The sequence below is a fragment of the Triturus cristatus genome, chromosome 1_2 (genome assembly GCF_964204655.1).
Source record: "Triturus cristatus chromosome 1_2, aTriCri1.1, whole genome shotgun sequence".
Classification (NCBI taxonomy): Eukaryota; Metazoa; Chordata; class Amphibia; order Caudata; family Salamandridae; genus Triturus; species Triturus cristatus.
The window spans coordinates 1,191,503,709-1,191,518,865 of record NC_140580.1 but is presented as its reverse complement, the minus strand read 5'-3'; the positions used below and the strand labels follow the sequence as shown (position 1 = coordinate 1,191,518,865).

The 15,157-nt window shown below is 44.0% G+C and overlaps 1 protein-coding gene across 1 annotated transcript in view; it reads left to right on the top strand.

Moving 5' to 3' along the window:
• LOC146869006 (adenylate kinase isoenzyme 5-like) overlaps window positions 1-12,016 on the top strand; it is a 544,010-nt gene extending 531,994 nt beyond the window's left edge. Inside the window, exon 8 of the mRNA XM_085625003.1 lies at window positions 11,913-12,016. Within this exon, the coding sequence (XP_085481129.1) occupies window positions 11,913-12,016 (104 nt within the window). The remainder of the gene's footprint in view (window positions 1-11,912) is intronic.
• The last annotated feature ends 3,141 nt before the right edge of the window (window positions 12,017-15,157 follow it).

The following is a 15,157-nucleotide window of genomic DNA, read 5'->3' as shown; positions in this document are numbered from 1 at the left end:
GAGAGTAGTAGAGAGTAGTAGAGAGTGAGTAGTAGAGCGTAGTGGAGTAGTAGAGAGTAGTAGAGAGTGAGTAGTAGAGTGAGAACTAGAGAGTAGTAGAGAGCGAGTAGCAGAGAGCAAGTAGTAGAGAGTGTGTAGTAGAGAGTGAGTAGTAGAGAGTAGTAGAGAGTGAGTAGTAGAGAGAGAGTAGTAGAGAGTGAGAAGTAGAGAGAGTAGTAGAGTAGTAGAGAGTGAGTAGTAGAGTGAGTAGTAGAGAGTAGTTGAAAGCGAGTAGTAGAGAATGAGTAGTGGAGAGTCAGCAGTAGAGAGTAGTAGAGAGTGAGTAGTAGTGAGTGAGTAGTACAGAGTGAGTAGTAGAGAGTAGTAGAGAGTGAGTAGTAGAGAGTAGTAGAGTGAGTAGTAGAGAGTGAGTAGTAGAGAGAGAGTAGTAGAGAGTGAGTAGCAGAGTAGTAGAGAGTGAGTGGTAGAGAGTAGGAGAGAGTAGTAGAGTGAGTAGTAGAGAATAGTAGAGAGTGAGTAGTAGAGCGAGTAGTAGAGAGTAGTAGAGTAGCAGAGAGTGAGTAGTAGAGAGTGAGTAGCAGAGAGAGTAGTAGAGAGTAGCAGAGAGTGAGTAGTAGAGAGTGAGTAGTAGAGAGTAGTAGAGAGCGAGTAGTAGAGAGTGAGTAGTGGAGAGTGAGTAGTAGAGAGCGAATAGTAGAGACTGAGTAGTAGAGAGTGAATAGTAGAGAGTGAGTAGTAGAGAGAGAGTAGTAGAGAGTGAGTAGTAGAGAGTAGTAGAGTGAGTAGTAGAGAGTGAGTAGTAGAGAGTAGTAGAGAGAGTAGTAGAAAGTGAGTATTAGAGAGAGAGTAGTAGAGTAGTAGAGAGTGAGTGCTAGAGAGCAGCAGAGAGTAGTAGAGTGAGTAGTAGAGAGTAGTAGAGAGTGAGTAGTAGAGAGTGAATAATAGAGAGTAGTAGTAGAGAGTAGCAGAGAGATAGAGTAGTAGAGAGTGTAGTAGAGAGTGAGTAGTAGAGAGTAGTAGCGAGTGAGTAGTAGAGAGTAGTAGAGAGTGAGTAGTAGAGTAGTAGAAAGTGAGTGGTAGAGAGTAGTAGAAGTGAGTAGTAGAGAGTGAATAGTAGAGAGTATTAGAGAGTAGTAGAGTGAGTAGTAGAGAGTGAGTAGTAGACAGAGAGTAGTAGAGAGTGAGTAGTAGAGTAGTAGAGAGTGAGTGGTAGAGAGTAGGAGAGAGTAGTAGAGTGAGTAGTAGAGAATAGTAGAGAGTGAGTAGTAGAGCGAGTAGTAGAGAGTAGCAGAGAGTGAGTAGTAGAGAGTGAGTAGCAGAGAGAGTAGTAGAGAGTAGCAGAGAGTGAGTAGTAGAGAGTGAGTAGTAGAGAGTGAGTAGTGGAGAGTGAGTAGTAGAGAGCAAGTAGTAGAGACTGAGTAGTAGAGAGTGAGTAGTAGAGAGTGAGTATTAGAGAGTGAGTAGTAGAGAGTAGTAGAGAGTGAGTAGTAGAGAGTAGTAGAGAGTAGTAGAGAGTGAGTAGTAGAGAGTAGTATAGAGTGAGTAGTAGAGAGTGAGTAGTAGAGAGTAGTAGAGAGTGAGTAGCAGAGAGAGAGTATTAGAGAGTAGTAGAGAGTGAGTAGCAGAGTGAGTAGTAGAGAGTAGTAGAGAGAGAGAGTAGTAGAGAGTAGTAGAGAGAGAGTAGTAGAGAGTGAGTAGTAGAGAGTAGCAGAGAGTAGTAGAGAGTGAGTAGTAGAGAGTGAGTAGTAGAGAGAGAGTAGTAGAGAGTAGTAAAGAGTGAGTAGTAGAGCGTAGTGGAGTAGCAGAGAGTAGTAGAGAGTGAGTAGTAGAGTGAGTACTAGAGAGTAGTAGAGAGCGAGTAGCAGAGAGCAAGTAGTAGAGAGTGTGTAGTAGAGAGTGAGTAGTAGAGAGTAATAGAGAGTGAGTAGTAGAGAGAGAGTAGTAGAGAGTGAGAAGTAGAGAGAGTAGTAGAGTAGTAGAGAGTGAGTAGTAGAGTGAGTAGTAGAGAGTAGTTGAAAGCGAGTAGTAGAAAATGAGTAGTGGAGAGTGATCAGTAGAGAGTAGTAGAGAATGAGTAGTAGTGAGTGAGTAGTACAGAGTGAGTAGTAGAGAGTAGTAGAGAGTGAGTAGTAGAGAGTAGTAGAGTGAGTAGTAGAGAGTGAGTAGTAGAGAGAGAGTAGTAGAGAGTGAGTAGCAGAGTAGTAGAGAGTGAGTGGTAGAGAGTAGGAGAGAGTAGTAGAGTGAGTAGTAGAGAATAGTAGAGAGTGAGTAGTAGAGCGAGTAGTAGAGAGTAGTAGAGTAGCAGAGAGTGAGTAGTAGAGAGTGAGTAGCAGAGAGAGTAGTAGAGAGTAGCAGAGAGTGAGTAGTAGAGAGTGAGTAGTAGAGAGTAGTAGAGAGCGAGTAGTAGAAAGTGAGTAGTAGAGAGAGAGTAGTAGAGTAGTAGAGAGTGAGTGCTAGAGAGCAGCAGAGAGTAGTAGAGTGAGTAGTAGAGAGTAGTAGAGAGTGAGTAGTAGAGAGTGAATAATAGAGAGTAGTAGTAGAGAGTAGCAGAGAGAGAGAGTAGTAGAGAGTGTAGTAGAGAGTGAGTAGTAGAGAGTAGTAACGAGTGAGTAGTAGAGAGTAGTAGAGAGTGAGTAGTAGAGTAGTAGAAAGTGAGTGGTAGAGAGTAGTAGAAAGTAGTACTGTGAGTAGTAGAGAGTGAGTAGTAGAGAGTGAATAGTAGAGAGTAGTAGAGAGTGAGTAGTAGAGAGAGTATTAGAGAGTAGTAGAGTGAGTAGTAGAGAGTGAGTAGTAGACAGAGAGTAGTAGAGAGTGAGTAGTAGAGTAGTAGAGAGTGAGTGGTAGAGAGTAGGAGAGAGTAGTAGAGTGAGTAGTAGAGAATAGTAGAGAGTGAGTAGTAGAGCGAGTAGTAGAGAGTAGCAGAGAGTGAGTAGTAGAGAGTGAGTAGCAGAGAGTGAGTAGTGGAGAGTGAGTAGTAGAGAGCGAGTAGTAGAGACTGAGTAGTAGAGAGTGAATAGTAGAGAGTGAGTAGTAGAGAGAGAGTAGTAGAGAGTGAGTAGTAGAGAGTAGTAGAGTGAGTAGTAGAGAGTGAGTAGTAGAGAGTAGTAGAGAGAGAGTAGTAGAAAGTGAGTAGTAGAGATTGAGTGCTAGAGAGCAGCAGAGAGTAGTAGAGTGAGTAGTAGAGAGTAGTAGAGAGTGAGTAGTAGAGAGTGAATAATAGAGAGTAGTAGTAGAGAGTAGTAGAGAGAGAGTAGTAGAGAGTGTAGTAGAGAGTGAATAGTAGAGAGTAGTAGCGAGTGAGTAGTAGAGAGTGAGTAGTCGAGTAGTAGAGAGTGAGTGGTAGAGAGTAGTAGAAAGTAGTACTGTGAATAGTAGAGAGTGAGTAGTAGAGAGTGAATAGTAGAGAGTAGTAGAGAGTGAGTAGTAGAGAGAGTAGTAGTAGACAGTGAGTAGTAGAGAGTAGTAGAGCATGAGTAATAGAGAGTGAGTAGTAGAGAGTGAGTAGTAGAGAGTAGTAGCGAGTGAGTAGTAGAGAGTGAGTAGTAGAGTAGTAGAAAGTGAGTAGTTGAGAGTGAGTAATAGAGAGTGAGTAGTAGATAGTAGTAGAGTAGTCGAGAGTGAGTAGTAGAGAGTAGTAGAGAGTGAGTAGTAGAGAGTGAGTAGTAGAGAGAGAGTAGTAGAGAGTCAGTAGTAGAGTAGTAGAGAGTAGTCAGTCAGTGTCAGTCAGTGTCAGTCAGTCATTGTCAGTCAGTCAGTGTCAGTCAATCAGTGTCGTCAGTGTCAGTCAATCAGTGTCAGTCACTCAGTGTCAGTCAATCAGTGGCAGTCAGTGTCAATCAGTGGCAGTCAGTGGCAGTCAGTCAGTGAGTCAGTGTCAGTGAGTCAGTGGCAGTCAATCAGTGTCAGTCAGTGTCAGTGTCAGTCAATCTGTGTCAGTCAGTGTCAATCAGTCAGTGTCAGTCAGTCAGTCAGTGTCAGTCAGTCAGTGTCAGCTAGAGCAGCTCTGCTGACCTGGTTCTCTGGCTCTAGAGCAGCTCTGCTGACCTAGTTCTTATGCTACAGAGCAGCTCTGCTGACCTGGTTCTCTGGCTCTACAACAGCTCTGCTGACCTGGTTCTCTGGCTCTAAAGCAGCTCCGCTGACCCAGTTCAATGGCTCTGAAGCAGTTCTGCTGACATGGTTCTTGGCTCTAGAGCAGCTCTGCTGACCTGGTTCTCTTACTCTAAAGCAGCTCTGCTGACCTGGTTTCTCTGGCTCTACAGCAGCTCTGCTGACCTGGTTTCTCTGGCTCTAAAGCAGCTCTGCTGACCTGGTACTATGGCTCTAGAGCAGCTCTGCTGACCCAGTTCTATGGCTCTGAAGCAGTTCTGCTGATTTGGTTCTCTGGCTCTCAGCTGACCTGGTTCTCTGGCTCTAAATGCAGCTCTGCTGACCCAGTTCTATGGCTCTGAAGCAGCTCTGCTGACCTGGTTCTCTTGCTCTAGAGCAGCTATGCTAACCTGGTTCTCTGGCTCTAGAGCAGCTCTGTTGACCTGGTTCTTAGGCTCTAGACCAGCTCTACTGACCTGGTTCTCTCCCTCTAAAGCAGCTCTACTGACCTGGTACTATGGCTCTGAAGCAGTTCTGCTGACCTGGTTCTCTGGCTCTAAAGCAGCTCTGCTTATTTGGTTCTCTGGCTTTCTGCTGACCTGGTTCTCTGGCTCTAGAGCAGAACTGCTGGCCTGGTTCTCTGGCTCTAATGCAGCTCTGCTGACCTGGTTCTCTCCCTCTAAAGCAGCTCTGCTGGCCTGGTTCTCTCCCTCTAAAGCAGCTCTGCTAACCTGGTTCTCTGGCTCTAAAGCAGCTCTGCTGACCTCGTTCTCTCCCTCTAAAGCAGCTCTGCTGACCTGGTTTCTCTGGCTCCACAGCAGCTCTGCTGACCTGGTTCTCTGGCTCTAAAGCAGCTCTGCTGACCTAGTTCTTATGCTACAGAGCAGCTCTGCTGACCTGGTTCTCTGACTCTAGAGCAGCTCTGCTGACCTGGTTCTCACCCTCTAAAGCAGCTCTGCTGACCTGGTTTCTCTGGCTCTACAGCAGCTCTGCTGACCTGGTTCTCTGACTCTAGAGCAGCTCTGCTGACCTAGTTCTTAGGCTCTAGAGCAGCTCTGCTGACCTGGTTCTCTGGCTCTACAGCAGCTCTGCTGACCTGGTTTTCTGCACTCACGATGCACGCACCCGACTTCGCGAAAATATATTTAAAAATAATATAAGTTTATTATAACTACAAATATATTATTTTGATGAATATCTTACATAATCTCTTGCCTTAATATGTATATTAAAGACACATACATATCATTTTGGAACATACATTTTTTTTGCGGGAGTCGCGCACCCAGCGTCCCCCAGCACGTATATGATGTCACGCGGGACCCGCAACCGCGCAAACATCTCGTACATGTGTCGCAGATGCGGGGGAGCATACCAATCGCGCATATCACGTGATATTAAATGTATATGATGTAACTGAAAAACACGCAGCCGTCTCATACCATACGCGGATCCTTCATGACTTTTCTAAAATGGCGACTAGAATGCGCGCACCCACCGTGATGTGTACACTTTGAGTGCGCGACTCCGGAAAATTTTTGTTTAAAGAAAAAATTATAAATATATTGAAATAAAAAATGAAAACAAGAAAATTAATCAATATTTCAGTTTTAATTAAAAAAAATGTTTTGTTGCAATTTTCAGAAAAATATATAATGTTATTTAATGAATAAAATATTTATAAATAAACAGTTAAAAAACTGTAGAAAATCAGTACAAAAAATAGATATAACTACTATCACACTTAAAAGTTAGCATTTAAAAAACCTTTGAAATTCACTGAAAAAAAACATAGGTTTCAGAGACGTTATAGTTAGATATTAGCATTTAAAAAACCTTAGAAATTCACAGAAAAAAAATAGGTTTCAGGGGTGTTATAGTTAGCTGCCCATTTTCGTACACGCCCTATGCGCACCACCAATCTACTCTCGGAGAGCGATCTCCTCTCTCTTCTGCACTCTTACGAACCCTCCCCCACCAACTCCCTTCCATCATCTCAGACTACCATCCCGACTATCCCCCTCAACCTTCGCAGACCCGCCACACACAACAACAGAGGAGTCTGTGCTAATAACCTTAGAAGAATCCTTGTACCTCCAGACCCCTCTTCTTCCCTCTCCTCACCCCATCTGAAATGCACTCTTCTAAACTGCTGTTCAGCCTCCAGACATGCATGATCTGATCAAACAGCTCTCCCCGTTCAATGTACAACCTACTATCGTGGATTCTGCAAAATCCTTGGGGATTACTCTCGACAACAACCTCATGATGCAAAAACACATCAGTAACGCCACAAAGAGAGCTAATTTCCAGATAAGCACCCTAAGGAAGCTGAAACCCTTCCTGCCACTCGAGGACCTCAAGCTGACAGTACAAGCGCTAGTCCTCCCTTGTGTGGATTACGGAAGTGTCTCTCTGTGTGGACTACCAAAAGCTGCAACAGCACCCTTAAGAGCGTCTATCAACTCCGCGGCAAGACTCATCACTGGCTCGAAAAGATCTGCACACATTACCCCGGACTTGAAATCCTTGAATTGGCTCCCATTTGAAGCTAGAATCCTCCTAAAAGTGGCATGCATGACTCATAAAGCCTTACACCACAACTCTCCCAGCTACCTCTGGTGGTCTGCGGACTTCCAGGAGTGCCGAAAACCTTTTACTGAAACCTCAAAGGTTCAACAAAAAGAAAACATATAATCGATCCTTCTCTGGGATGGCGCCCAAATTTTGGAACATTCTTCCCCCCGAAACCCGACGGAATGCCTCCTCCACCGCTTTCAAAAAAGAAGTCAAAGCGCTTTTCATGGCAAAATTTACATGAGCACTGCATGCTGTAACTCCTCCTTCTATATTTGATCTCATTTGTTTTTTATATGATTGTTCACTGCATATTTCTGTTTTGTTCCTCTTACAGCCAGTGTTATGTAAAGCGCTCTGATATCCGCAAGGATCTTGTTCGCGCTCTATAAAACTTTCTAAATAAATAAATAAATAAAATTTCACTCATACAAAACCATAGAAATTCCCCCGTTATAGTTAGTTCTGCTAACTATAACTCACGCGCCTGCAATGCACTGTTGACGATGTCACATATTGCATCATTCATGACATGGTCAGTGACATCACTGATGACATCACTGATGACATCTCAAATGACATCACTGATGACATCATCCACGTGACAATCTGATACACCTCATCATACACTAGTATAACCTTTCATCACTCACTATAAAATACAGAATACCATATTTGAAACCATTGACACACCAATACCAGTTACTACATACCCACTCACTGATTCCTAAGTCTACACACACAACTACCCATTCAACAACAGAATCATCTATACATGCAGTCATTAATTAATAGAACACTATAAAATGCACTTATACACATATATAGACATTGACACATCAGCAGTCATCTCAGTCGGTTATGCAGTCATCCTACTCACTCATGTAAAAAATGTATTGCACTTAAATTTACTCACTTACACAATTATCCAACAACACCTCATTTATTCAAACACATAGTAACTCATCGTTAATATGTTAAAAAAGCACCATTACACATATACACTCATTAATATAGTTACTCTCACAATCACTGACTCTTACACATACTTATTTATATACACCAACTCTCACATACAATGCCTTTTATTTTTTTACTTTGCTGAAGATGTACAACTAAAACATATATTCGCTCAGCAACACACAAATAAATACACTCAGTCACCCAAACAACTGTTTCCACATGCACTCTTAAACCCATACACCTAGTCAATCAACCATTCACACATCTATGCATAGAGTTACACACACCCCATCCAACCACACACAAACTCAGTGTCCCATACAAATACTCACCCAACTAATCAATAACTAATATACACACTCATGTAGTTAGTGAACAACTGATGCAGCATGTTATACAACAACAGAGACAGTGCTGCACACATTCACATAGTTTAGTTACTAATCCATGTATTAAGTGAGACACTTTTAATTACTCACTTAAAAAGACAGTCAGACAGCTACTAAATCGTCCATCCAGACAGTTATATATCCACTCAATCTTCAATACAGATTGGTATATATATAAAACATATTTAAATTTCAAACTTAACCACATTCAGTGGATGATGTCATCAGTGATGTCATCAGTGATGTCATTTGAGATGTAATCAGTGATGTCACTGACCATGTCATGAATGATGCAATATGTGACATCATCAGCAGTGCATTGCGGGCGCGTGAGTTATAGTTAGCAGAACTAACTATAAACGGAGGAATTTCTATGGTTTTGTATGAGTGAAATGGGCAGCTAACTATAACACCCCTGAAACCTATGTTTTTTTCTGTGAATAAATATAAATTTATTTTTTTAGTTATGGTTAGTGTGTTTTAGATCAAATGTTATTGGATTTTTTTAGCAATCCAATAGTGTGTGAATATAGATTATTGTTGGTTGTTTGTACACATTGTGGTCGTTATGTTTATTTTGACTTGCTATTTGGCTGAGGTTATAGTTTGTTGTTTATTTATGTATACTCACGTTCTTATATCTTTTTGCTGGTTTATCATTGTTGTTATTTTCTGGGAGTTTATCACATTTTCAAGTGTTTTTTTTTCTTTTCGGAAGTCTATGTAAAGAGATAGAGCCTGAAGAGTGTTTTAATAATTACTTGTTATTTTACATTTTTATGTTTATAAACAAGTATGTTTTAGTTTAACCTCTTGAGTGCCCATGACGAGATGGTCTCGTCATGGGCCGCGGTTGCGCTGTGCCCATGACGAGACTATCTCGTCATGAGCCCGCCCGCTAATGAAACGCCCGGCACAGGGCGTGGAAAGGGCGGGGCACTCAAGGGGTTAACCCCTTCGATGCGTGTGACGGAGCGGTTCCGTCATGCGCCTCGGTCGCGCTGTGCGCATGACGGGACCGCTCCGTCACGGCCCAGCCCGCGCAACGAACCTTCAGCACGGCGCGGTAATCTGCGCCGCGCTGAAGGGGTTAAACATAAGTTTTACTTACTTGGTTATATAGTTGTTGAGATGTATATATTTCTTTTTAATGGTCTGGTCAGAAAATCCAGCGGAGTTTCCTTGTCTTGCAGCGTTTGTTGTTTTTGAAGTATTTAGGGGCATATCAACAAGGGCTTCATCTCTGCTTTTTTGGCTTTAAAAGCCAAAAAAGCAGAGATAAAACTAGCGCCCTATCAACAACAGGGTGCTAACACGCAAATTTGCAAGTTAGCACCCTTTTACTCTACGCTTCCCCTTGCATCTCTAATGAGATGCAAAGGGGGCGTTCCAGAGTAAAATAATAGGAGAAATGTCGCTAAGCGACATTTCTCCTATTATCAAGAATGTCGCTAACCCTGTTAGAGACAAAAAAAGCAGCGCTAACCGCGGTTAACGCTGCTTTTTTACGTCTGCTAATTTTCAGACTTAGCCATGATATCCTATGGAAGGAGGATATCATGGCTAAGTTTGCCTGTCCCTATCAACAAGGTAACGTGTGATTATCGCTGGGTTTCCAGCGATAATCTCACGTTAGCCTGTTAGCGTGTAGATTTTTATCGCTATTGAGATAAGCGTTGCTAATAGCACGCTATCTCAGCGATAAAAATTCACGCTAGCCGGCGATAATTATCCTCACGCTAAGAGCGCTGAGCGATAATTATCGCCGGTTGTTGTTGATATGCCCCAAAGTTGTTAAAATTAGTGTGCTTTTATATATTGGTTTAATTGTGTGATTTTTGGGGTTAAAGTTGTTTATAATTGTATTTTATTGGTTAGTTTGTTTATTGTTTGAATTTTTTTTGTCAGTTATGTCCTTCTATAGTAAACGCTAATTTAGGTTTTATTTCTAATGTATGATATAAAGCTTGATAGCTCTGAATATAAATGTATTTATATGTATTATTATTTACGCTGCTGTTTCAATGTTTGTAGTTAATGTTATTTGTTTTGGGTTGTATTGTTATTATTTTAGTTATATAATTTATTGAGGTAAATGGTAAAGGTTTTGTTGATGTAACCAATTTTTATTTAATGTAAACAAGTGTATAAAATGTTTTAGGATTATTTAAAATATATGTTTTGTGTAAAAAGTGTTTTTTATATGTATTAATGTTTAATCATTTTGACTATAACATTGTAGTCAATATTGTGTGAATGCATATTTTTGACATGTTATATTTTTATTTAAAGGTAGCGATATTTTTGTTTCCGATATTTTTGCTTTAGATAAATGTGCAAATCGATATTTGTGACAACGATATTTGTGTTCTTCATATTTGTCATTTTACTAGTTAGGGGTAGGACGTCAATATTTTTGTTATGGATATTTAATTTCCTATATTTTGGTGTTTGAATATTGTATGCATCAATAATATGTCAGTGATCCCTTTCAAGTGCACCCTAAATGTTACATGTAAAACCCCCAACAGACATGTCAAGCAGGATGTGACATTCAAGCAGGATTTGACCCTCTAATGTCAAAGAGGATGCTTACCAGTCAACATTCTAAACCAGTTTTGGGGCAGTTCTCCCTCTCACTAAGGTTGGTGCCTGGCTTCCTAGAAGGACAAAAGGGGAGGCAAGCCCAGCTGTGAGCTTCATCTGCCTGTGACTTGGAGCTCCTTTGAAGTGCACCAAGGGCCGGGCCTCAGCCCCCAGACCTTCTTGTCGAGGGGAGTATATCACCTTCCCACATCCAATGCCCATAGTCCCTGTACAGAGGGCAGTTCACCTCACGTACCAGTTGAATACTTGCAGTAAGGCCTCCATCCGCTGTAGGCAGACAAAAAGTGACTATTTCAAAGCACATTTTCTGTAATAGTTAGACAACATTCGACTTTACCATTAAATTGGATTTTGTTTAAATGTTAAAATGAATCCTTGAACTATTTATCAAGCTGTAACCAATCTGAAATTAGCATTATGAGGTGTTATAATGAAGCACCTCACCTTGCTACAGTGAAAATAGTGTTTATGTTTTTCCACTGTAAGGACCTGTGGACTATGAACCTTTTACATGTCCTACTTTTAGATACCAGGCACCCTGCCTTTATGGGCACCAGGGCCTACCGGAGGGGCGACTTATTAGTATTTAGAGGGAAGGTTTGAATCCTGCCCAAAGGGTTCATTGTGACAGGTCAAATATGCAGTTTAAAGCTTCACAGCCTGGCTACAGTGGTAGGTGTGCAAACACTCTTTACTCTGACGCTGTAGTGGTTGCTATAAGGGGTGCTGTAGTCTTCTAGTGACATTTACAGGCCCTGGGGACACTTTGTGCCATATACTGGGGACTTATAGGTAACTTAAATGAGCCAATCAGGTGTATACCAATTTCTCCATGTTTAAAGCCAAGCACAAGCACTTTACCACTGGTTAGCTGGAGTAAAGTGCAGAGTCCTTTTCCACATCAATGGCAACCAAGAACCTCTCAGTGCTCTATGGTTTGGGTGACTGTTCACTGCCATCTTCCCATGCCAGGATTGGGGCCACAAGGTGCTGCTTAGAGTCTGCTTCAAAGAGAGAGATGACCACGGCTTAGGACGAGTGGAGGAAGAAAGCTTGCATGAAGATGTTGCTACTCAAAGAAGGGGTCATGAAGGTGGTTTCCTTCCTGGGTGTACTCTGCATCCTCTGATTTTAGTTACTTACTTGAGTGGCCACCCGTGTGTGACTTTTCCTGTTGTAGTCGTCGTGGTGTCTCTTGGTGCCACGCGTCCTGTGGTTTCCTGTGTCTGCTACATATCCTGTGAGCTCTCTAACACCTCCGCCCCTGTCTCTCTCTTTTGATTCTAGAGTTCCCTGAAGATGCCTTTAAGGCTTGCATCTCAGATGAAAGAACTGGAGGCCATGAGTCTGTGCTGGGAGTACTGGGCGTGCAGGTGACTCCCGGAGGATGAAGCGTTATCATTATTTTTACCTTTATTATTGCTGCTGTGTTGTTGTTGCTTTATGCTGTTGTTGTTATGCATTTTAGGCTCTGATACAAGCCAGGCTCCAATACACGGCACAGGCTCCGATACACAGCACAAGCTCCGATACACGGCACAGGCTCCAATACACGGCACAGGCTCCAATACACGGCACAGGCTCTGATACAAGCCAGGCTCCAATACGCGGCAGAGGCTCCAATACACGGCACAGGCTCCGATACACGGCACAGGCTCTGACAGAGAGGGCAGGCTCTGAGGTACAAGCTCTAATACAAGACAGACTCTGACAGAGAGGACAGGCTATGATGCATAACACAGGCTCCAATATAGAAGGCAGATACTGCTAAGGAACAGGCTCTGATACACTGCACAGGCTCTGATACAAGCCAGGCTCCAATACACGGCACAGGCTCCGATACACAGCACAGGCTCTGATACAAGCCAGGCTCCAATACACGGCACAGGCTCCGATACACAGCACAAGCTCCGATATACGGCACAGGCTCCAATACACGGCACAGGCTCCAATACACGGCACAGGCTCCAATACACGGCACAGGCTCTGATACAAGCCAGGCTCCAATACGCGGCACAGGCTCCAATACACGGCACAGGCTCCGATACACGGCACAGGCTCTGACAGAGAGGGCAGGCTCTGAGGTACAAGCTCTAATACAAGACAGACTCTGACAGAGAGGACAGGCTCTGATGCATAACACAGGCTCCAATATAGAAGGCAGATACTACTAAGGAACAGGCTCTGATACACAGCACAGGCTCCAATACACGGCACAGGCTCCGATACACAGCACGGGCTCTGATACAAACCAGGCTCCAATACACAGCACAGGCTCTGACAGAGAGGGCAGGCTCTGAGGTACAAGCTCCGATGCAGGGGAGACTCTGATGCATAACACAGGCTCCAATATAGAAGGCAGATACTGCTAAGGAACAGGCTGTGAGACACAGCACAGGTTCCAATACAAGCCAGGTTCCAATACACGGCACAGGCTCTGATACACAGCACAGGCTCTGACAGAGAGGGCAGGCTCTGAGGTACAAGCTCTAATACAAGACAGGCTCTGACAGAGAGGACAGGCTAAGATGCATAACACAGGCTCCAATATAGAAGGCAGATACTGCTAAGGAACAGGCTCTGATACACAGCACAGGCTCTGATACAAGCCAGGCTCCAATACACAGCACAGGCTCCGATACACAGCACAGGCTCTGATATAAGCCAGGCTCCAATACACTCCGATACACAGCACAGGCTCCGATACACAGCACAAGCTCCGATACACGGCACAGGCTCCGATACAAGCCAGGCTCCGATACACAGCACAGGCTCTGACAGAGAGGACAGGCTCTGAGGTACAAGCTCCGATGCAGGGGAGGCTCTGATGCATAACACAGGCTCCAATATAGAAGGCAGATACTGCTAAGGAACAGGCTGTGATACACAGCACAGGCTCCAATACAAGCCAGGTTCCAATACACGGCACAGGCTCTGATACACAGCACAGGCTCTGACAGAGAGGGCAGGCTCTGAGGTACAAAATCTAATACAAGACAGGCTCTGACAGAGAGGACAGGCTATGATGCATAACACAGGCTCCAATATAGAAGGCAGATACTGCTAAGGAACAGGCTCTGATACACAGCACAGGCTCTGATACAAGCCAGGTTCCGATACAAGTCAGGCTCCAATACATGGCACAGGCTCCGATACACAGCACAGGCTCTGATACAAGCCAGGCTCCAATACACAGCACAGGCTCCGATAGACAGCACAGGCTCTGACATTGTACGCTCCTTTCCCTCCTGAGGCGGAAGCCGGGAGGTCTCTCATCTATTCTTGCTACAAACTAAGTTTTAACAGCTTACCTTGGGATACTTTTTTCGGTCTCGTGAAAATTTTATGTTTTGAGTGCGGCTGGCGCGCTGTTGGTGGGCCATAACTCCTTAGCGCTTAGCAGCGCCTGGAATTCACCCCTACCCCCTCCCTCCAGCTCCAGTCCCGCTCTCGGCTGAGTATCGACGCCGAGAGCGCTGGGCGTCGAGTTTGGCGGCCATCTTGGGTTGGGATAGGTGAGTCAGGACATCGTCAGCGCTATAAAAACGGACTAGGATGTCTCCGCGCAGCGGACGCGATCAGCGGACGCGCCAGATCTGCGCCGGAGTCGTGCCAGAGTCCTGCCCGTCTGCGCCCGTCTGCGCCCGTCTGCGCCCGTCCGCGCACGATCGGGCTTAGGGCATAGGGACTCTGGCACACGCACCTGTTATACTTCAGCGGACCTCCTCGGACTGAATTCCGACAGGTATATCCTATCCCCGAGTGCAGGTGCTACACTCAAGGAACTCAACATCCTGTATAGCCCTAGTTGTAGGCACCAAAGCCTCTTAGCCCCTGTGAAGCTAGCTACCCTTAACACCAGGTCGCTGCAGAAACATCGCTTAGAGATCTTTACCCTGCTACAGGATGAGACCATTGATATCCTGACACTCACTGAAACGTGGCTGAGTGATGCCTCTTCCCCGGATATCATCGCCGCCCTTCCCAGTGGGTATGACATGGTCTGGCACAATCGACCAGAGGGGACTCGGGGTGGGGGGGTAGCAACGATTTTCAAAAAACAATTTAGGGTAACAAAGATCCTAGCCGAGACAACAAATACTGTCGATCTACTGGGTATAAAAATTACTATGAATAACTCTTGTCTCATTATCTTAACGGTATACTGCCCACCCCAAAGCACTCCTGGGTTCAACGATCTCTTCCATCCAATTATATCCGATCTTTGCACACGCTACAAAAACATCCTGGTAACTGGCGATTTTAATGTCCATTGGGATAAAAGTCATCAAGACCTATCAGCCCAGAAATTACAGACCATCATGACTACTCTCGGACTGATACAACTTGTGGAAGCTCCAACCCACATAAAAGGCCACACTTTAGATCTTGTTTGGTCTTCATCCCCAAAAGCAGTTATCACCAGCATTTCACCTTGTCTCTGGTCAGACCATCACCTCATCTTATATGATCTACCGCAAGACATTTGCCAGGTCAAACTACCCATAAAAACTAAAAATGTGCGCCAATGG